Source organism: Oxyura jamaicensis, chromosome 2 (genome assembly GCF_011077185.1).
Source record: "Oxyura jamaicensis isolate SHBP4307 breed ruddy duck chromosome 2, BPBGC_Ojam_1.0, whole genome shotgun sequence".
Classification (NCBI taxonomy): Eukaryota; Metazoa; Chordata; class Aves; order Anseriformes; family Anatidae; genus Oxyura; species Oxyura jamaicensis.
Window position 1 is genome coordinate 129,561,295 of NC_048894.1, and position 23,419 is coordinate 129,584,713.

Sequence of the window (23,419 nt, forward strand, 5' to 3'; positions counted from 1 at the left end):
ATACATACAAAGTGTTGGTGCAGCACTTAAGACCATTGCTCATTATCTGGTCTGGAAATATTTCCATTGCTTGGGCAGTGGATCATGTCAGTTTGTAAAGCATAAGGCTTCATCATGTAACACCAAGGAACTGCTCCCTACATACACATGCCCCATGTGTGTATAGCCATGGGGGGAGGACATAGGCATGTATAGGGGATAGATTACTAAGGAGCAGGGACAAGCTTGGTCATTTTAGGTAATGCCAAACATCACAAGTTAATCTCACATAGCTGTCATATTTTCTCACATCTCTCCCTGTTGCAGAAACTTGCAAAGGCTGCCAATGCAGCACTGTGCAGTCTAGTGTATACTGCAAGCAAAACCAGCCTACTTCATGTCATTTAAATCAAACTGGGATCTGGGTGATTTACTAGCTTCTTATCAGCACGGAAGTAACTGGCAATTCATGATACACTTGGGACCACTGTTGGCAGTGCAACAGATAAACTAGTTTTTACCAGAAGTCTCCTGGTAATCCCTTAGCTGCCGTTTAATGCAGTTGATGGCTGTCTTTGCTTTACCAAGATCGGTCTGGGGCAAACACCCTCTCACCGCATCCTTCCCCCTGCTGTGCTGTCTGACCCGATGGTGCTGTCCTGGCCCACTTTGAGGCAGCCGGGCTGCGCTGGTGCCCCCACAGCTGGACTTCTCAAAGAGCAGCCACCGGCCTCTCCTACATTTTAGTGGATTTTAACATGTTTAAACTGAGGAGCTGTGCTTTGCGAGAAGTAAATATAAGAAAAGCAGCAGAGGTGTAATCCTTCTGAGCTAGAGGTCTGTTCCCACACAGGTGACAGATCTTGATGCCTCTCACTAGTATGACATCAGCTTGCAAAAAAATAAAACGTACACTTCATATATATCTATACAAAGATATATACATCATATTCAGTGTATACCCAGACATAACGTGTATGCTTGGGTTGGACTCAGCACACCAAAGGGCACAGCCGCGGAAGGAGCCGCAGTCGGCCGGGCCTGCCCCTGTGCCGCCCATGGCAGCGCCGAGCTGCGCCTCAGCGGCCTCCAGGCGGAGCTCTGGGCTCGGCGTTGAGCGAGGCGGCGCCGCAGCTCAAAGGCTGCGAGGATCACACAAGGCCCGGTGTCAGGTTTTCTTACTGCTCGTCGCGGAAGGAAAAAGGCCTGCTAGAAAGCGATGCTTGAAAAGGAGACACAGCCTCCTGCTCCCCGCCCCCCCCCCGCCGCCGCCCCCCAGCTGGACTTGTGCTCTTTGAGCTCTAGGAACGAATTCTGCAGTTTGAAATCTAGTTACAGGCTTCTCCATAAAAAGCTTCTCTAGGCTTAAAGAAGCATTGCTATGCCCTGGAGCACCTTATGTATCCCAATTCACGTAACACAGGAGTAGCTGAAGTAGGGCACTGCACAATGCTCATCCTGAAGGATTATAATAGCCTGGAAAGAGGAAACTGTAATAGGAGAATACCAACAAGGAGAATAAATCATACATATAGCGCTTTAATTCTTTCACTGTGCATTACGAGTGTACTTTTTACGCTGTATCCCCAAGAGTTTGAGAGAACAAGCCCTTCATCTGCAACAAAAGGCTGTTGGAGTGTCTTGGTGTTGCAGTTTCACTCAGCAGGCGGCTAAGCACCACACAGCCGCTCGCTCGCCGCCTCCCAGTGAGATGGGGGAGAGAATCATGGAAACAGTAACACTTGTGGGTTGAGATAAAGACAGTTTAATAGGACAACAAAGGAAAGGAAAAAAATAATAATTATGATAAAGCAATATACAGAACAACTGGTGCACAGTGCAATTGCTTGCCACCCGCTGACTGATGCCCAGCCAGACCCCAAGCTGTGGGCCCCATCCCCAGCCAACCTTCCCCCCTCATTGTTCAGCATGTCACCATACGTTATGGGACACCCCTTTGGCCCAGCTGGTGTCAGCTGCCCTGGCTGTATCCCCTCCCAGCTCCTCATGTACCCCCAGCCTCCTCACTGGCAGGGGGATGTGTGAAGCCAAAGAGTTCTTGACTCTGTGCAAGCACTGCTCAGCAACAATTAAAACATTGGGGTGTTATCAGCATTATTCTTATCCTAAATCCAAAACACAGCACCATACCAGCTACTAGGAAGAAAATTAACTCTATCCCAGACAAAACCAAGGCACTTAGCTAAGGCAGGAATTGTGGCCGTTGCAAATTTAGTGCCAAGAGCAGGTAGCTCAGGGCTCCTCAGCAATCCTCTGAAACCACCCTGTTTAATCCCTGTGCTTGACTTTCGTCAGTGGTATTATGAAGGCAAAGAGAGTGCTTCAAAAAATGATGCCCTTGATTCAGGTCACTTCCCATAATACAAACAAAGGAGACCATGTATGGATGAACTAGTTAAATGGGTTGTGTTATTAATGACCTTCCTATGGCTATAATAACACATTCAGCTATTAACTTATGAAGCAGATAGCAGAGATCACCTCATATTTCATGGGTTAAAACCTTCAGCTCCCAATGCCTTGGAAGCTCTGCCAGAAAACAAAACAAAACAAAACAAACAAAAAAACTCACCACCACCACCAACAACCAAACAACAACAACAAAAAAAAACACATCTAATTGAATAAGCTTCCTGAGCTGGGAGAAACAATCCTGCTTTGTAGACTGAGAAATTCTAGAAAATGTTGGTAATATGGCATTAACTTGACTGTGGATCTTATCTCTGTTGTATCAGATACTTGCGGTTGAACACAAAGGGTTTTGTTTCATAAAAAAATAGGAGAAAAAAATGATGGGGGAAAATGATAAGTAGTTGAGACATTAATTTATGTAAACTGAGAATCTGTCTAGAGCACATATTGTGTCTGAGTAAACTGAAATCTGAGCCAACATTTGCTTCACCAGAGGCAGAACAGAGAAGTCCCTTTGTTGACAGATCTTGCTTGTGCTCTGACCTTTGGAATATCATGAGTCTTTTGTAACATGTCATTTGGGAAGTGAAATATATTGGCCTTGTCATGGATTTCTAGATGCAGAACTGAAACATTCACGGGGCACACAGTAGGTGACTCCAGCATCCCAGGAGCAAAAGATAAATAAAAGCAGTCATTTGCACATGCTGTCTTTCCCAAGTTAACTAACACCAAGATTGAACTTATTTTTTTTGTTAATACTCCTTAACACATCAACTTGCCATTAATTTTGCAACACTCACCTTATTTTTTTAATTGTTTGTTTAAGTAGGGATGATTAAGCTGGATCCAACTGGTGACTACAAAAAGAAATGATCTCCACAAGAGGCTTGCTTATCTGGGCCCTACTTGCACATGCAAGCAGAAACAACACCTCTATAGGCACCATCACCATTTTACTGGTTGTCTGGTTTTGACTTTTCTTTCAAAAGATTCCACACAATGACACAGTTTTCTCATCTGCCTGTTACCATGGAAGTTATTATCCCCTTACTCAACTCAAAGAAGAATTGCATAATGGTTTTATCAGGTTAACATTATCCTACAAGCTAAGTTTTTTACATTAACACATTAACACACAAAAAATAAACTCGGGGCAAGACTGTCTCTAAATGTACAGAGTAACTGCCATAATAGGGCAGATTTCTTACCTGATGCCTCTGCTTATCTCTGTTACAAACATATAGATACTACAGAATGAGGGAGCCCTTCCCATCATGAGCTATCCACCTAATAACGTGGTTATTAAAAATGCTGACTTCTAGAGAAGAGTCATAGGAAATCTGAAGAAGATTCTGTGGGAGGTTTGCCACATAGCGCAAATCCTTCCTAAACTGCATTTTTAAATTTGTTTATTGTCAAACATGCAAAGCTGTGATGAGATCTCGAAAGGTCAATGTGCAACCTTCTCCCATTAGGCACTTTGCTAGATGAGCAATACCTGACAAAACAACATTAATTGCAAACCAAATGACCGAGAAGTGTTTCATAGTCATCCTCAATATTTCCATAAAACAGCTGCGATTTCTTCTAGATGAAAGGCATTAATTCCCAGGAGATTCAGAGAGCAGAGGCTTGTTTCTCTACCACATTAAAGCAAATGCCCTAGCATTCTGTTTAATGTGATGGAAGAAAATAATATTATAAAATGTAGAAAGAGCTAATAATTTACTCTCTGGGATATTTAGATTTACTTGAAATTCAGTCAAGACATCCCAAGACAGTTTCTGTATACAGACAGGAGACTCACCAGATCAGCGAATCATCTAATTTTAACCTGCTGACAGGTCTATGGGATCAGCAGTAACACTAGGACACCAACTGGCTTACTATGCAATTAGAGTGAATCACGTAATTGCTTTCTTCCTCATTTTCAAAGCAGAGGTAATACAACACCTCCCAGATACAGAGCTGGGACAAATTCCTGTTTTGGAGAGCATTGTGATGACTCTTGAGTCACAGGAGTGCTGAGCATGAAACAACGAGCATTTAAGATCTCCATGAAGATTTTAAAAGGGGCAAAAGGGGTAAAGGTCTTCATAAAGATTGTGTTGAAAAACACGAAAACAGCTTAAAATACTAGTTCTGAAGGCTCAACAAAAGCTTGTGCAGAACCTACCAAACTTTCAACATGGCTGAGACTCAGCCAGCACTGGGAGTTGAGCCCAGAGTCCCATTCATTAGGCCAGTGCTTTCATCAGGTGAGCCAAGGCGCAGTGCCAGGTGAAACCCACCCGGATGGTTTCTGCACTGACAGGGTGTATTTTTTCTTCTGTGATGTTACCATATCCCGCGTTGGAAGGGACCTAACAAGGGTCATTGGGTTACCCATTCTCAAAGTTCAAACAAAGAAACAGGGATGTGAGAACACAGTTCACATACACTAGCATCCCTTAAAGTATGGCTTATATTTTATAGCAGTCATACTTACCTAGTGTTCAATGTTGCATCTGCCCAGAAATCTGAATGCTCTCACTCTGGGACAAAGATGTAACTGAAATGCAGAAAAGAATGATAGGAAGAAAGATCCCCAAGACCTAGTATTCTATGAAGGGATAGTCTCTTGCATCTTTCTTTCCTTCCTCAGTGGTTCATGACTGTGGACTATTTCATAAAACAAACAAACATCAAACAAACAACAACAACGAAAAAACAACACAAAACCAACCAACCAACCACAATGCCCCAAACCAACTGCAATAGCAGCAACTTCAGAGCTCAAATCTTTGAAATTCATCCCCAATAGATTTGTTGTACATAGAGAAAAACATCTAAAACCTCTATAGAAAATTTCAATTGTTATCAGTGCTATTCCTAGAAACTCAGATATCAGGTAGGATAATTGCTGTTTCTTCACAGTTGTATTTCAGCAAAGAAATAGCAGCCACAGATGGATAAATCAAGCAGAAGTTTAATGAAGACTTACAAGGTAGAAACAATTTGGAATAGACATACTCAGAGAACACTAGCTTTCCACATCTCTTTCCTCTGCAACTATGAACCCCCAGAGAAACAAAGAGATGCTTAACACCAAAAGATGAGGACAGCAGTATCCTGGAAAACAGACTGGGCAGGCTATTCTATCTTCCAACAGTCAGGTGCAATTTTGAGGAGCAGTGAATTTGCTTCCTTCCTTAAGCTGGTTCAATGAGAGTATTATACTCACAGTAACAAATGGGAACAGTGGGAAAGGTATGAAGTGGGAGTTTCACAGCAACTCATTCTTGACTGAATACAGTCAGCATTTTCATTAGTTTAGGAGTATACAAATCAAAAACCAAAAACAGAGGAGTGGTGTGGGCAGGCTGCAAGTGCTATGGAAGAACAAAAATGCTGCAGGATTATTAAATTTAAGTAGTAACAAAAAATTAAGATGCCCAGTTTAAGACTATCACTGTTACTGCTTGCAGCCCTTGTAATTAGTTCACTCTGCTGCAATTTCAGTTTGAACACTCCTTTGCTCCTTGTGAAGACCCTAATTCCACTGTCACATTCTAATGAATGAAATAATTGAAAGCTGGCTTCTTTTGTACTAAAATCATGAGGAAATGGATGGGAAATAGTGCCAGAAGAGGCACTAGAAATAGGACATTAGAGAAAAAGAATAAATAATAAAAAAATAAAAATCAATACAAGACAGACTTGGAAACCATCTCCATCAGAATTAGAGGCTGCCATGGATTGCACACCTCAAAGAAAGAATTTTGCATTTCTCCTACTGGGATAACCATTCGTTAATCAATAACATAGGCTAAGCGATATGACAGACTACTGAGCAGAATCGTATTTTCCACCTCAGGTTAGGGAAACCTTGATTTTTAACTGAACAGAAGTGTGTATGTATGTGATGCTAAATGTTTGGGACAGCAAAATATCTTATAAGCTTTAATGACAGCACAACAAAATGCACATTGCTTTGTCTTCTCATGACTACACTGTAAGATGTTTATGCTGTTTTATTCTCAGTGACTAGATTTGCATGTTTACCTGCAGTACTTTAGAACAGCCTAGCATATACAATCCAAGCACCTTTTCAAGATTTTTTGAAGCATTTATAGCTGTAAAGCTAACACTACTTTAACATACACAGTTCAATTATCATCTCAAATATACGAGTGACATCTGACAAAAGATAACATGAATTTTCAATACTGTGACATAACTTTATTGAGTTCACTCAATGTCTCTGAGGATTCAGGTAGACTATAAAAAAGATTAGTTCCTTTTATATTTTAATCTTCAACAGAAATACAGTAAGTTTTTTGGTGTCTTGTTACAACATTCTCATTCATTTTCATGCAAACAATTTTGGTACAAACAGAACTCGGACCTAAAGCTGTGTAACTGTACGAAATCACGTGAGGTAAGAATTGTCTCTTTCTAATGATATTTTTATTCTTTTACCAGGCAAAGCATTCAACATTTTTTCTACAATGGAAAAGAGAAGACAGGTGTTTTGTCCATAGTTTTATTTCACCAGGAAGGTTCATACAGTTCTGCATAAAGGTCATTGTATGCACAGTCTGATGTACAAAGCTCCCTTTGAAAACTCCAGCACAAAGACACTGCATATTAACAACATTAAACAACGATGTGGGTGGTATGGGGGGGGGATTAAAACAAAACATCATTCTTCCTATCGGAAAAGCAGAATAAAACAAGGCACTTTCAGTAAATAAGTGAAGAACAGAAACAATCTGTATCAAATATTCCACAAAGCTGAGCAAGAGCACTGTAACAAAATTCTGCAGTAATGAACAAGTAAAATACAAAAAGGCACTACATAATCCTCTCCCTGCAACTCCCCTTTCTCAACCAATTAGCCAACTGAACTTGGCACAATGGAGTCTTAATTATAAAGTGCATCTCCTGTCTCAATATGTTTTGAAAAATAGGCTTTAGAACACATGTAGGGATATCCCCACATGTACAATACATTGAAACAAAAACACATTGCAACTAGATTCAATCTAGTACTGAACTGTGCAGAGAAAAATATGGCTTCTTCACAAGTCTTTCATTTATCTCCATATAATCTGGAATATTTTTAAACAAACATGAATGCATTAGCAAGATGGTAAGAGGTAGTATTCCAAGTAAAAGGCAAACTCACCAATTTTATTGTTACAGGGATATATGGCAAAGGTATCCCAGGTTTTAAAAGCAGCATTATCAAACTAAAATTATTACAGCATGCTATCTTGGGATGAAAATACACAGTGTTTTGGGGGTCTCGTATTAGTTCCTTCAGCAAAAATGACCATTTCTTTTTTTTTCCTTAAAATGTCACACTATACTGTTGTTTCATAAGTATTTTTCTCTTGGTACTCTAAGTTTTCCTATTGCATTGCATTAAAATTTCCAGAGAAATATTTAACTTTAGAATTTAAAAACAACATATGCTACAATCTTATTAAACGTAAGATGAGTCCATCTTTACTTTAACAATCATTAATGTATGGCTATTAAGAATATGAAAACACAAACACCAAGTAGATGAACACATTGAATGTGTCACATCAGTGGCAACGTATGACATGCTAGGTAAATGTGTTTGGTGATTTAAAGTTTATGCCACTCAGATATGAAAGTCAGCCAAATTGTGTATGTACATTACTTAAATTTTAGCTGATTTTAGCCCTTATTAGACTTTAATATATTAAATATATAAAGGCTAGATAAAAACTGAACTCAAAGCAGCACTGGGTGTATCTCTTATGTTAACAATTTGTAAGGATTTATGTAAACATTCAATATGTGCATTCTTGCTCTTTGCTGTAAATTCTTTACAGCTACCATACGCCCCTACCCACGGAGTACATCCCAAGCACGAAACTTTCCCAGATAACAGCAGATGCTACTGATCTATTCCTCTTCATCAGCAGTATATGCTACTTCAGCAACTTCAATTTCTGGTACAGAATTTTCAGGCAGAGAGCCACTCCAGCATGCCTCGTGGTTCTCTTTATCTGAGCTGCAACAACAGATCAATAAGCTTTGTCAAATGGAAACTAATATCATTCTCTACAGTCATTTTATGCCTGCAATCCACCAAACATTTACAAAGCTTGTTCAGCTTATCACTTACACTAGATCTAAGACCTAAAATCATCCATCCTGATGGCCTTTATGAAACATGGGATAGCTACGGAGAGGTGCAAAAAAAATGCTGAATTCCTGTGCAGAATTTATGTTAGACCAACCATTTAAAAAGATACTTTAAGAAAAATTAAAAACACATTTTAAGTAAAGTAATAGTATTTACCAGCCATCCTCACCCAGGGTACCCTGGTCTGCTTCTACTGCAGAAGACTCCACCTCACCACTGCACTCACTTTCTTCTCCTGACATTTGACGAGTCATTTTTCCTGAAGATAAATCCCTGTAACAAATAAGAACAGAGTACCACCAACCTATTTATAACAAACATTCATCACCAAAAAGCTATTTGTTTCATTTTAAACTTTGCAGTTTCTGGGAACCTATCAATCTCACTCCTAACATGACCCATATTATTTTATTACTACAGAGGTGCAAGGTTTGCACAGCTATTTAAACTGTTTAAACAAAATTCAATCCTCTGCTTGTATCACAACTTGGTAGCTGTACAAAATAACTCAGGTCCCAGGGGAGTGACTATGACTTCAGGTATGAAATCAGAAGCCTATGATCTAAGCCATGTGCATCTTGCTTCAATGGCAGAAGGAACAAAACCAAAACACAGAAGGAAGACAGGCAAGTTGATAAAAAAAGATTTCTTCAACGATTTCACAAGCTTCTCCATTGTAACTTTAGATGCAAGTTTGCCAGAGTAATACAACCTCCTATTAAAGAGACAGGTAATATTTTTTTTCTTAACAGCAACATAAATTGATGGTCTAAATAACCTGACTAAAAATGGAAACATGGAAACCCTAGTTTCCAAAATATTTCTCTGTATGGAAAACAAACAAATTTAGTGTTGAGATCCATCACTTGGATTGGAAAGTCTTGTGAATAATTTTGTGTTGTAAATAATTCTACTAGATTTACTTTTAAAAATATATATATTTGAACTACTATTGTTTCCATACATTTAACATGAATTTTAAGTAACATGTGAATATTTATTATCTAATTAATTATTGGTCTATTTTTGGGCCAAACACAGCATGGAATGAAAAAGCTTGTAAGTCTGATACATCATCCAGTTTTTCAAATACATTTTAGACACATGGCCTTTAGACTGTAAAGACAGAAGATGCTTAATTTTTGGGCCATCAGATTAAACATTTCAACAAGGCAAAAATAATGTTCATTCCTTTTGGGTTCCATTCCTATCAGACAAATTGATTTATTTATTTTTTTTAAACAAAGTCACAGCATTACTTGGTATCTTACTTTTACAGCTAAAAATCAGAGGTGTTATTTTCCATCAGCACTTCAGCTACTACTTGGCTGTTTTTCCATACTTTTAAAGCATCTTGAAAACAGACACAGTATATCCGTATTGAAATAAAATAAAATAAACAATGGAACAAAACATCTGTCTTCCAGGAAAAAAATAAAGAAAAAAAGTCCTTTTTGTTACTCATGGCTTCTTATTTTAGTTTTAAATCACTCAAAATTTCTTGCCACAATGTTTTAGCCAAATATAAGTTATTTAGTTTTCATTGGCTATTTCAGTATTTTTTTGCCAGTATTAAATCATAATTTTCTTGAAAAAGAGGAAAAGCATCTTTTAAACTCTCAAACAGTAACTTGTCTTCAGGAGTAAAGCTACAAACTAAACATAGTATCAGAAAGCTCAATAAAACACACCAATTCCACTTAAATACTTTTCCAAATCTATCCTACTTAAACCATATATTCAAAAATGTAACTTGTTAGTCAACCTGGAAATGCCAGAATCAACAACCTAAGCAATATTGAAGTACTTTAGTATTAAAGCATCCATGGGAATTTAGTCCTTTGCTAAGGAAACCCCACAAAGACTGGCTCAGCAGGCCTAGCAGGACACTGAATATTAACTCCCCTGCACCTGCTGCAAAATTTAGCAGACATCCGCCATAAAGCTTTCCTGCGAAACGTCACCGTTTTTTTCTTTGAATTTAAATGGAAAATCTCCAGTGATATTTAAAAGCTATCTGTGGCAACATTCCAGGCAATTCAGAACTAAGTTAGACATTAAAACAGGCATATAGTCACTTTATCATGATGCTCTGTCAAAGCATTGAGTACAGGGGAAATTTTGTAACTCAAAGCCATTTTTCCACTGCTCTCACCTCTATCAGGGCACTTCACATATCCAACATTTCAAAAGCAGAATAGAATCTTTACCTTTTCTTTACAAGATTTAAAGGATTAACAAACATAATCCTAGTTACTTTAGAGGGAGAAGACAGGACAACACTTTTGCAGTTATTTGTATTGAACAAAAGCTTTTACCCAGAGAAAGATTACTGAAAATACTGCCTTGTGTGCAGTTATGTGGGAAAATTGTTTTCAAGAATGCATTTAAAGCTGCTGCTTCCAACTATCTGGAGAAAATGCCTTCATGTGAAGAAACTCCTAAAAGTTTCTACATACCTAATTCTTCTTTCAATAGCATCGATATGAAGTTGTTTTTCATTTAACAATTTCTTCAGTGATTCCACCTCCCTTTGTTTTTCAAGCAGTTCTTTTTGTAGACGGTAATTTGTTTCCTCCAGAGTTTCACAGAAAGCCTAAGGGAGATTTAAGAACATCTTCCGTTTAACTTCAGTGGACTGCCTTTATTGATTTTTCTTTTAGAAATATCAAACTGCAACGCAATTGTAGCTGCTTTTCTTTGTATTGATTACCATGAAGAGCTACACACTTAAAAAAAAAAGTTGTCTTTAATAAAACATGCCACTTTGCCTTGAGCAATGAATTTATTATAATGTATTGCAATACAAATACTTTACTGCATCCTTTGTTTGTGTCACAATAAAATAAAAGGTTTTAGAGAAAGAGGTTTCCCTCTTCTGACACGCAGTCCCTAATATTGAACCTTTTTGCCTATACGGAACATCAGCTGAAATCCCTGACTCCAGTTGTCCTTCATATAAACTTTGTTTTTACATGACTTGGAAGTGATTCTCCTAAATCTAAGTAACAGAGATGATAGGAATATTCAGAAAAAAAAGTGAATATACTTTCCTTATGCAAGATAAAGATAAAAAGTTACACTTGGGAACCAAATAGCTGTTGCAAATAAGACAATCATAAAAACTCTAAGACCAATAATTTTTTTTAAAGAAGCTTAAAGTAATGTTAAGAGCGGTATTGACTCAAGTCATAGTAGGTGTTCTGTGTTACCCTGCTGAGGACGACATGTACATAGCACACCCTGAAGAATTTGACAGTAAGCAGTCTCAAGACTTCATGTGAAGAGCTAACGTATAGTGCAATATTCACTGAATGCAGGAAACAATCAAAGTGTTGGCACAGAGCCTGGTGATCTACTACTGGAAAAAGTGAGCCTACCAACAGTCATGTGCAATTCTGATTTAATTTACACGTTCTTGCTAAATAAAGAAACACATTTAGGAGGCTCTCTTGGATTAACATTACATGCAACTAACTACTAATCCATGGAATTCACTATATATAAGCATTTTATATGATGTTAACTGATTCTTACTTAAGAATGCTGCTAAGACTGCATTCCTAAAAGTGCTGTGTTTTTCAATCCAATAATCATTTCTTTTTTTTTTTGCATTGAGTTTTAATTTCTTTTACTGACAGAGATAGCAAATTTATCTTAGTTGACAAGCATTTAAGACCAATCATCAGTTAAGACACAGCTTTATCCACGTCTTCTAGAGCCAAGAACACATTACACACAATTCAATCCTCATGCAGCATTTTAGGTGAACCCTAGCGATCATTTCCATTAAGCATTACTCCTGTTTCATCCAATTAAGTGAATTCTAGTGCATGTTGTAAAACTTTGGGTTGCTGCTGGCCTAACTGAAAGTTGGCCATCATCTCCTTAAGAATATCATTAAGTTATACAATTTCTACCTTTGTATTATGTACATACAAATTTCCTTATTCACAGAAAAAATAAAAATATTCTATAAAAATATTTATAAAAATAAAATTTTCAGGAGAGTAGACTTCAAGCTCTTCAAAAAAAACTGCTTAGAAGAAAGTATCCATGGGATACCAGCCTGGAAAGAAGATGGGTCCAGGAGAGCTCGTTGATATTCAGTGACTATCCCCTCAAAGCTCGAGATAGGTTAATCCTGACAAGTAGGAAATCAAGAAAAGGTGGCAAGAAACATGCGTGAATGAGCAAGGAAGTGCACAAGTGGTGGAACCATTTATGACCCAGGAGAAATTGCTCTCTGATCTTGCACTGATATGAGTTCGGAAAGTAAAAGCCTACCTGGAACTTAATCCAGTAAGGGATGTGAAAAGAAAGAAAAAAGTACTTGCACATATTCAACACAATATGTGTACATATTCAACAAAAGGAAGACTAGGGAAACTGCGGACCTGCTGCTGAATGGAGTGTGAGGATTTGTAAAAGATGGCACTGAACAGGTTGAGGTACCTGATGCCATCTTCTCCTCAGTTTTGACCGGTAATGCTGGTCTTCAGAAATGCAGGCCTCTGTATTTCAGAGGAAACCAGAGGAAAAGACAAAGAAGGGCAAGAAAAACTTACCCTTGGTAGAAGAGGATCAAGTTAGGGAGCACAAACTGGACATACGCAAATCCATGGGGCCTGACAGTTTGCACCCATGAGTGCCTGCGGGAACTGGCTGAATTTTAGCTTAGTGTCCAACAGGACCCCAGAGATCATGATTCAAAGATCATCATCAAAAGATAATTAAGGGACTGGAATATCCTTCACATGAGGAGAGGCTGAGAGAGCTGATACTCATCAGTCTGGAAAGAGAAGGCTCAGGGTGATCTTATAAATATGTATAAATACCTGACAGGAGGGAATGAAGAAGAGGGAGTGACACTGCTCAGCAGAGCTCACTGACAGGAGGCAATGGGCACAAATTTTAAAAAAAGAGGAGATTCAATCTGAACGCAAGAAAACAATTAATAAAAAAACAACAGAAACAAAACAGCAACAACAAAAAACAAACCAAACAAACAGAAACCTCTCCCACTGTGAAAGTGATCAAAAACCGGAGCAGGTTACCCAGAGAAGTCATGAAGTCTCTGCCTGTGGAGATGCTAAAAACCTGACTGGACATGGGTCCTGGGCAACCTGCAGCAGCTGACCCTGCTGAAGCAGGGTGTTTGGACCAGATGATCTCCTGGAGGTCCCTTCCAACCCCAACCACTCTGTAACAGGATGTACTAGCCCCAGAGACCAGAATTTCATGACAGCTACATCTGATAAATTTCTAGAAATGGCTAATGGACAAAACTACAGCAGCACAGCTATTTTAATAGTTTGTCTAAATTTGTATGGTGGAAGAATCTTCTACCACTAGTAGTTGCCTTTAAACAAACAAATTTCATACACTATTCATAACAGCAAAAAGGAAACGATTGTATCTTGGGACAGGGATGAATTACAGCAAAGATCACCAGTTGCACCAACTATCAGCAAACTCTTGTCAGTTTTAGAAATACATACAATTGTAAATGTTTGTGAAAGGATGGAAATGTTCCATTTGCAACATCCCAGCATATTTTATAACATTTCAACAACGCCTGATTTCTACTGCCTATCATTTTACTTAGCACTTACCCTGCTCTCTTCTAGACTATCAAAAGGACCTGGAGGATCATCCAGACAAAGAAATTCTCTCACTGCAAGGCTTTAACAGATAAAAGAAAGTGAATTACTTAAAGTACAAAAAAAGCAACAATACTTATAGATGATGATACAAGGTCATACTTCTTTAAGGATGCAAACATACAACCTCATATTACTCTCACGTATTCCAAATAATGTTAACAAACTATTAAGTCTCACTGGTACGTGTTAACTAGGGACAGTATTTAAAATAAAACTTAAGAAGTTGCACAAGTACATTGAAAAGTTTTCAAACAAAAAAGGTAGTATTCAATTTAGAACAGTTTTTTCAAATCTTCACAAACTGTATCTTCAGAATTCAGAATATTACAATTAATTACCAAGTAATTTAATTCTGAGCTTGCAATCACTACTTACAAATCCTTAAATCATCTCCTATTGCAATGAAGGCAAAAAAAAAAAAAAAAAAAAAAAAAAGGAGGATCCAAGCTAATTCCCTTTCCCTTTCTCCTATCTAAGTCCCATTGAAAGGTGCAGGCAAGAGGAAGAAGTTTTCTGCCCTCCTCTCATTCTCTACATTTGAGGCAAAAGTGAAGTACAAACACAAGAAGGAAAATTTCCATCTAGCTACCAATCTGATCAAACAGCTTCAGGTTCAGCAAGGAGAATGGAAAGTGAGACATTTTTTCAGCTAACGTTGGCTATGACATCACTTTCAGTTTTACAAAGACTCTGAAGAATATAGATCTAAAGTGCATCCTGTACTGAACTTTTCTTTTGTTGCTGGGTTTTTGTAAGCCTGTTTCAATTGCTTGTTGCAGATCTGAAGTTGCAGGGTTTTTTTTTCAGCCAATGATTGGTGAAAATTTTTGTCTTCATATCCACTTTCACCCAAGCAGCCCTTACACCAACATGAAAAATTCCTCCTATAATAATGATCCATTCCCTTCTCCACTTAAACTATGTGAATAACGTATGTTTTTTTCCATGACTTGTGCAAGCCATGGCCTAAACTTTCTTCCACATAAATTAGTAAAATTCTACTACTAAAACTAACATTATCACTCCAACTAGCTCAAAAGGTGATAGATGGTAAAAGTCAATACATTTGTGAAATTATTAGAAAAGTAATCCCAAACCAACTGAAAAGTTATTCAGCCATATGAAGTACATTTTCAAGGAAGTTATTTTTTTCCATCCAGATAGTTTCATCAGCTTGTTTGAAGTGACCCTTTTCCACCATAGTGCTCAAACCCATTTCTTAATGGTTGAATTGCTCTTTTCATAAAGATGAAAGTTGTGCTGAAGGGAACTCACATGTGCCTAATGCAGAAGAATTCATTATATGGAAACACTTCTGCTCATCATTCCCCTCCAGTATCTTCATGCTTGACTCATACAGCTCAGTTCAAACATTTAAAAATATTTAATTTCTACATGTCATTAGTAATTTTATTTTGAAGTCTAATATTAAAATGACAGAACATACAGTAATGCTTGTGCATGAAAAAGCAAATATGCAGAAGATAAATGTGCAGAAATATTCAATCTACAATCTACTTCTGGAAGGCCATACCCATTTTTTGTTCTCCCTGCAGCCACTGGCAGAACGTTCTATCTTTTTATATTGCTTTGGAAACTTCTTGAAAGCTGTAGATTCACTGTTTAATGTTAATCAAGAAACCGAAAGCCACAGGTCACTGCAACATAAGACTACAGAAAACATTTTTTTTTTTTTACTAAAATATCCATCTGATGGCATAAATACTCACTTGCAACCTAGCTTTACTCTGAGAACCCGCTTTCCCCTCCATGCGTTATACCTCTTCCTTTCATTTAGCAAAAGGAAGGAAATTCTGCCTCTAGAGTGACAGTTCGCAGAAATCTTCCACATCACGTAACAGAGACGGCTGTATAGGGCTTCCTTTCCTTTATGCTGCTAAGCCAGCTGACATCCTTCTCAAAGGAGGCAGCAATGCCAGCGCACACCCGTACTGAAAAGGGCAGGAAGGACAGTGGTGCACGAGAGATCTGTAACAAGACTCAGCAGCTGAATTTCTCCCTTTCAAGCTGCTTCTTGTACAGGGTGGGGGCAGAGGAGAGCAGTGTCATTTATAAAGCCTTGTGATACTTTTGTTTAGCAGGTTAAACTTCTTTCTTACACTTTGTGGGTTACATGGAATTTTCTTGAACACATTAAACTCTGTATGCAGATTTCAATTTGATCTTCCATTGAATTCTCAATACAAGGCAAAAGATAAGAAATCTGCAAAATGCAGAGACTCTATATTTACTCCTCTGCATGCCAACATAATATTTTATCTTTAAGCCACTTGGTATTTCTACCTTAAATAGAAATAGATTCACAAAATGGCTTCTCCTTTATCTGGAGTGCAGGTTTTCCTCACAGTCAATACACCTCACTGAGAATACAGTGCAAAAAGAGAAACTAAAGAGACTTTTCTTCAAAGAGAAAAGGTCCTTCACTTTTGGCATGACTTAAACAGTTTGATGTATTTGCAAAATCAGAGAAGGGTGAGATTTTAAAGGCAAAGCAGGGTCAGATTCTCATCATTGCTCATGTAAGGTGTAAATAATAATTGAACAGTACCTTTTACTCTCTGGTAAGTGGATAAGAAATGAGACAGATCAAACTTCTCTGGTTTTAATCACACCATGAGGAAACCAGATTTTCCACTGATACAAACATTATATCCTATCAGGATATCTTATGTTTCAGAATTTATATTCTTCATACAGAGCCTTACACAGCCAAGATCCAGGTTTTCTTCAAAGCCAAGTTACAGTTAACTACCTGTTCATTAATCAAAGTGAAAATTGATTCCACAAACTTTTAAATTACCTTCTGCATCTGATGAGTGTGTTGCCTTCACAACTTTTTTTTTTTTTAATTATTACTATTTTATAGACCACCATCAAGATATAAACAAGCTACCTCAAATACCTAACTAGCTGCAACAACATGAAGCTCAGTACAAACCCTTCAGAACTATTCAAGAAGACTAAAAGCCCATCCAGCTCACTAGTTTATCACCAGCAGCATAACATAACTGACATTTACAGAGTTCCTTTTCTTGGTACACCTATTACTGTGCAATTTAAAACCAAGGAACTTCACAGCCATATATTTGATCCAGATAATCATGTTTAATAGCTACTGACAGAGAAACCCAGATACTGATCCCAGTTTTTGTTCGAACCCATTTATGTTTCCGTCTCAAACATCTGACAACAAACCTTCACCAGGTAGCATGACTTATTGAGAGATGACTATGAATCATCCAAAAAATTAGCATTGTTTACTCAGCCTTCTCTATCCCCTTGATGATTTCACGTGCCTTGTTTAGCCAAGCCTTTCCCAAGATGACAGACTAAATAGAGCTGAACTCTTCTGTGGATGTTTTTCTGTAGTCTTCTCAATATTTCTTACAGACCCTCTTTTGAAACTGAATACTGTGTTTTACTACTGTAGTATGTGGAAGTGCAATTCAGATTCCCACAGCAATAAAGTATATTTTTGTTTACTTTCAAATTCCTCTTCATCAATTTTTATTTATCCTTTTGATTATTTCTGGATACTGAATTGCTTGAGAAAACTACTTATATCAGTACAAATGGTTCTCTTCTATGTAAAATCCAACTGAGTTTATGATTCTGTATATACTTACTGCCATTTTGCACTTGTAACATGTTATTTCATGTTAGTCATTCACTGCCTAACAATCCTTCCACAATACTTCATGATCTCTTTGCTCACTTCCAGATATTCTGAACATTGGTGTCTAGAACTGTGATCCAGGATTCCATATGTAATATCCCTAAGTTTCCAAAAACCATTTTTTCCTTACCTTTCAACTATTTTATATGACTTCTCTCCTAACTACTTGTAAGATAGGTTTTCCTCTGCAAAAGATATTACTTTTCCAAATTTTGTTTGTTAACCTGCTTACAATATATTTTTTTAAAATTGCAAGCACTACCACAAATGAAACTTACTTACTGATCTATAGTTCCCAGACTTGACACTCAAATTCCTTATGAAAAGTGCCAAATGTAGTAACAGCCATTATTTCAAAAACCTAAAGTAGATGTGGGCAGTAGATACTTTCATACAACAGCCTAGCTATATTTTTAGCTTACCTAAAATTAAGGGAATGTTGTTTGCTCTACACAGTTTCTTACTGCTCATTTTTCAATGAAGTTTCAGTTAAAGGCAGTTCCTCAGGCTGATTCCTCAAAGAATGGTTTTGTTACAGTAGCCTCAGAACTTTAAATCTGAAAACCTTCTCCAGCATCAGAAATAACTGCTCTGCCTCTAGCAATTACTTACTAAATTCCTCTTTTGGCCTATATTAATATGATTTTACATTTCATTTGCCAAAATTATATTCTTCTCATCCTCCAGCTTTGGGAGAATCTTCCACTTGATATGAAAAATAACATTGTTCAAAGAGACCTCTGCACTTTGTTGCTTAAACACATTATGTTTTTTAGACTCTTCTTTTTTTTTATTTGTCATTTACTCATGTAAAGCAATCCATAAAGGTATTTCTATTACTATTATGTCATGTAAATTAAAAAACTTTAATGCATATTTTAAGAATTTATTGCATATCATGGTAGGTACTTAGCACTGTGCAAGCCTAACACTTAATCTCATTATAGTTTTCAGTTAACTATGTGCAACTCCTCTTTTTTGCTTAGATTAAAATGTGATTAAATTAATAGGAAATCAAATAATTCATATTACAAACAACATCAATGTTAACAAAAATCCATTACTTTGTAGCTCAAAGATACACTGTTACAACCTAGTAGCCTATATGAGGTGTTGGATCACAAAAAAAAACAAATGCATAGGAAAATTTAATCACATACCAGTTAGCAATATCTTTGTGAGCTACTAGGTTCTGGAGGAAAGCTTGTAGTCCCAGCTGTCGATCTTCCAAGAAGTCAGGATTATAATTATCCTTGAACCAGCGCTTTGGTGGAAGGGCCAATCGAAAGCCTGGAAACATATCTTTTAACTAAAATAGAAATCAAAGATGAATGAAAAAAAAAGTCTATATGAAATACTGAATCTGATAAAGGCATTGACTTTACTGAGAATAACAGGTTCTTTCTGTCTTCTGTTAAGTTCAAGCACTAGGTAAGTTTCACAACAGTAAAAAAAAAAATTAAATTATACACAGTATAATTTTTGGGCACAGTTTTGTCACTTTACCTTAGGCAACCAAATGAACTCTCAAATTTAGCGTATAAGAAACAGGACTGAAAGGCTTTGCTTTGTTGCGTAATGTCTTTGAGTCAGTAAATGTAAGAAAACTATGTATGTATAAAGTAGCAAATGAGTAAGCATTTCAGTGGTGCTTCTTCTATGGTATGCAGCGATAGCAAGTACTACACAAATAAAATATATGAAGCTCATTACAGACCTATAACTCTGCAACTCATCTTTTCTCGAGGACTTTAAGAATGAATGATGACGTATGCATGGGGTCCTTCTAGTAAAGAGTAGCTCTTTGTACACAGAGAATATTAAAGTTTCAACATGCATGGATGTGGCATAAAACCTCAGTACTGAAACATGCAATATTTTTGGCTTACTTTATTATTAATGATCTTTACTAAAATGTCAGAAATATCTAGAGTTTTTCAGTGAATTCAAAACTGAAACATGTGAACAGAAGATGAAATTCATATAACAACTGGAGCCATCCAAGCCTGCCTGTTACCTATTTTTCTCATATGCATGAAAACCAAAAAGCATTAAAACTTTAAAAAAACAATTTCTAGATGCTTTTTCTTAGACATGCTTCATACACAAAACCTCAAGCAGGATTTAGAATCAACAGAAAAAGCAAACAGATTTTTACAAAAATAGCTTTCCCTCAATTGCCTCAAGAACAGTTTTTTGTGAAGATGGGATCAAAGAAATTTCCGCCAGAGATACTGGCATATAAAGCAAATACATTCATATGTATCTTCCAGGGATAAGAATTCCACAAACTGTCTTGAAAACAGTTTAGCGTTCCATGTTTACAGAGCTCCAAAATAATTCTTCACTGGGTATTTTGATTCTTCCATGGAAAAATTTTAGCCTTCTGACAATAAGCTTTATTTTTGCATTTTTTTAATTACTTTTTATAGACTCTCGGAAAAGGTATCGGGTGGTTCAGTTAAAAAGAGATACTGTATTCCAGCTAGAATCTCCCTACAGCTTAACAGAATAACCACAAGTGGGTCACAGATGCTTACAGAAGTACTATCTCATAGCATGCAAAGGATGCTTTTTTAAAAATCACGTAATTACAAATAATTAATTTGTAGCCTATGATAACGACTAGTTTCTTATTTATAGAATGGTCTATTTTGAAAGCCTTGATTCTTGTTTGTGCATTTAAATCTTCCCACTTTCCTCTTTGCTTACTGAATTTTATCTTCGTATTAGACTCTTCTCGATATTTTTAAGTTTGGTCATCCAAAGTTCCTTCATCTCTACCAATTTAGCATTGATATGATACACGTAATTATCCTTCATGATCCATAAGCCCTCTTAGTTAACGAAATACTGAACAGAACCAAACTCAGAAAAGATTACAAAAGAAGCTCCTGTGTTATCTTAGTTGTACAGACGACCACTGCTGGGAAAGCTTTTCAAACAGATAGATTTCTGCTTTAGTGACTTCATTTGCCTCATTATGTAGATCACATCATTTATTTCTGAGGAAAGAATATGCCTACCCACAGATTACTACTGTGAACAAACTCGGTATGAGACAGCTAGCAGCTGTCAGCATACTGATTTTCAATGGCAAGTCCTGAGGCATTCCTTCTTGAACACTATTTGGATGCATAAGGACAACCATGGGGTCAAACAAGTTATGCTGGCTGTGGCTTCTTGCTTGGATCCAGCATATTTTCTAGACATCTCTCTCCTATATTGTCATGTGATAACTCATGCGTATCACATGAGGCAGTGTCTCAGGGAAAATCAGCTAACTTCTTTGTTCTTAAGATGGGTCATTTTATTCCTCACTTGGTAGCTCTCCAGGCAGAGTAATAGCCTTGACAGAGCTTCTCTTCCCACTGTTTTTGGGAGAGAACAGCACTTCCCATATACTTCTTTGATCCACTATATGTTTGGGATAAACATATATGTAAGAGATAAAACTTACACATCTAGCCAAATTTTAGCCTTTTCCTCTAACACGCCAAGTTCTGTCATGTTCAACATACTCTCTGATTTTGTTATTACAGCAAGAGACGGAATATTTCAGTCTTCTTTGTATCATTTGCTTTCTGCAGTTTGCTCTCACGTATTGGCTTTTTATTTTCCTGCCTTCTTCCCTTCCTTTTCTAATGATTTATAGAAGTTTTTTTTTTTTTTGCTCTTGGCTTCCAGTGACAGGTTATCTTGCACCTCAGCATTTCTGCCTTAGTCTTTACAAATTTGTACTACACTTCCTGTACTGACCTGTATGTGTACATGGTTGTGTTTTTTTTTTTTGTTTGATCTTTTTCACTTATTCTTTTCAAGTCTTAACCTTCAGCTGCACTTACTTATTTTGTTCCTAAAAGGAGAGTTCATGGTTTTCAGCTCTCCCATTCATTTCTATTTTATTAGCTGCTCTGTACTAAAATATTTCAGAAACTGGTGGGAGTTATGTCCAAAACACTTTCCAGGATCCTACTGCTATCTCTTTCGCTCATTTATTTCTCACAGAGGTCAGGACAAATAAAGAATGCTATTACTAAGTTCACTAGCTGCTTCTATTAGTTAGCTGAGTTGCATTTATTTACCTAGTCCTGATTTTATCTACACACATCCCATTTTGTTTCACCTTTTCCTCATTTTAGTCACTGCTGAGGTTTAACTCTGAATTCAGTTTGGACATCTGAATACACATACGTCTTCTATGTGTCAGGCATATACTTTACCTGGTCCTCTTGAAAAGCCCTTCCCCCTCAGTTAATACTTCAAATCACGATTCTCATAGCAATCAGTTATTCAATTCTACTGTCATTTAATGCCAAGCTTCTACTTTTTCCCTGAAATTATATCAATTTGCCACCAACCTCAAGAAAGATGGTAGTTATTTGTTTCTTGTTTTTTTTTGCTCTATATAAATGATAGTAACTGAGATTACTGAACATTATTTACCAATTCAAAGACTTTTTGCTTTATATATATATAGAGTATTGTAAAAATTTTAACATTGCTTGCCCAGAACTTTTTAGTAGGAGTCTGTATCTTCAGCTTTAAAGATCTGATATGGTATTCCACAATTAATGTCCAAGACAGTAAAAACAACTAAAAACTGACCAATACAATTAGGACTTTCAGTATTCATTAAACTTCAGTTTTATCAGCCTGTGCCCCTAGAAAAAATAGTTTATTGCACTGATGAGGAATAAACAATTATTGGATCATTCCTGAAAAAGTATACAGGCTCCTAGTTCTTTTTGCAAAGGGGATGCAACTACTGAACGTTATTTCTAATCCATGCAATAAAGGAAATTAAATACAAAGTATGAAGCACACTAACAGCTGGAGATGAAAAAAATATCTTCTTTACACTAGATATATGTTTGTACGTGTCATATGTTTCTATGTCTATTCACATATGTAGTCTTCAAAAAAATGAGATATTGTTTGTCTTCCGTTAAGACAGTGTATGTTATGTGCAGTGAAGAAGCACAGAAAGAAAACAAGTGAGAAAAATAGTAAGACAAGGAAAACAAAACATGAAATAAAAGTAAGTCAGATGAGAATTTACCAGTGTGTAGTTCTCACCTTGTCATTAAGCCTGGAGAAGTCGGTGTACCGTCTGAAAACCACCCAGCTTTCCTCTGGACTTCTTTTTACTAGTATTTTGTATACCTGTGTGGAAAAACAGGAATATCAGAAAAACATGCAGAACTTCAAAATGTGTTGGCTGTAAGGCTGAAATTACCCTTTACTTCTTAATGAAAAAGAACCCTCAGAAAAAAAATGTTCAGTATAAATGCTATGAATAAATTTCAGACTTAAAAAAGGACTTTCCATAATCCCCAAATATCTTTACTTTCTGTATGAGAGAAATAGTTTGTGAAACTGCATCTGGATTTCTTCTCTAGAAAGAAGAAAGCTATCAGCTTTCTTCTATAGTCTCAGCTAGCAAAGAGATAAGTGACCTACTTTAACTATTGC

At 36.9% G+C, this 23,419-nt stretch overlaps 1 protein-coding gene across 2 annotated transcripts in view; it reads right to left on the reverse strand.

Moving 5' to 3' along the window:
- Positions 1-6,614: 6,614 nt before the first annotated feature.
- SNX16 (sorting nexin 16) overlaps positions 6,615-23,419 on the reverse strand; it is a 29,856-nt gene continuing 13,051 nt past the window's right edge. For both annotated transcript variants that reach the window (XM_035318355.1, XM_035318354.1), the window contains exons 3-8: positions 23,024-23,110; positions 19,105-19,253; positions 14,197-14,266; positions 11,041-11,177; positions 8,738-8,854; positions 6,615-8,446 (exon numbers count right to left, since the gene is read on the reverse strand). In XM_035318355.1, the coding sequence (XP_035174246.1) occupies positions 8,338-8,446; positions 8,738-8,854; positions 11,041-11,177; positions 14,197-14,266; positions 19,105-19,253; positions 23,024-23,110 (669 nt within the window). In that variant the 3' untranslated portion in view covers positions 6,615-8,337. The remainder of the gene's footprint in view (positions 8,447-8,737; positions 8,855-11,040; positions 11,178-14,196; positions 14,267-19,104; positions 19,254-23,023; positions 23,111-23,419) is intronic.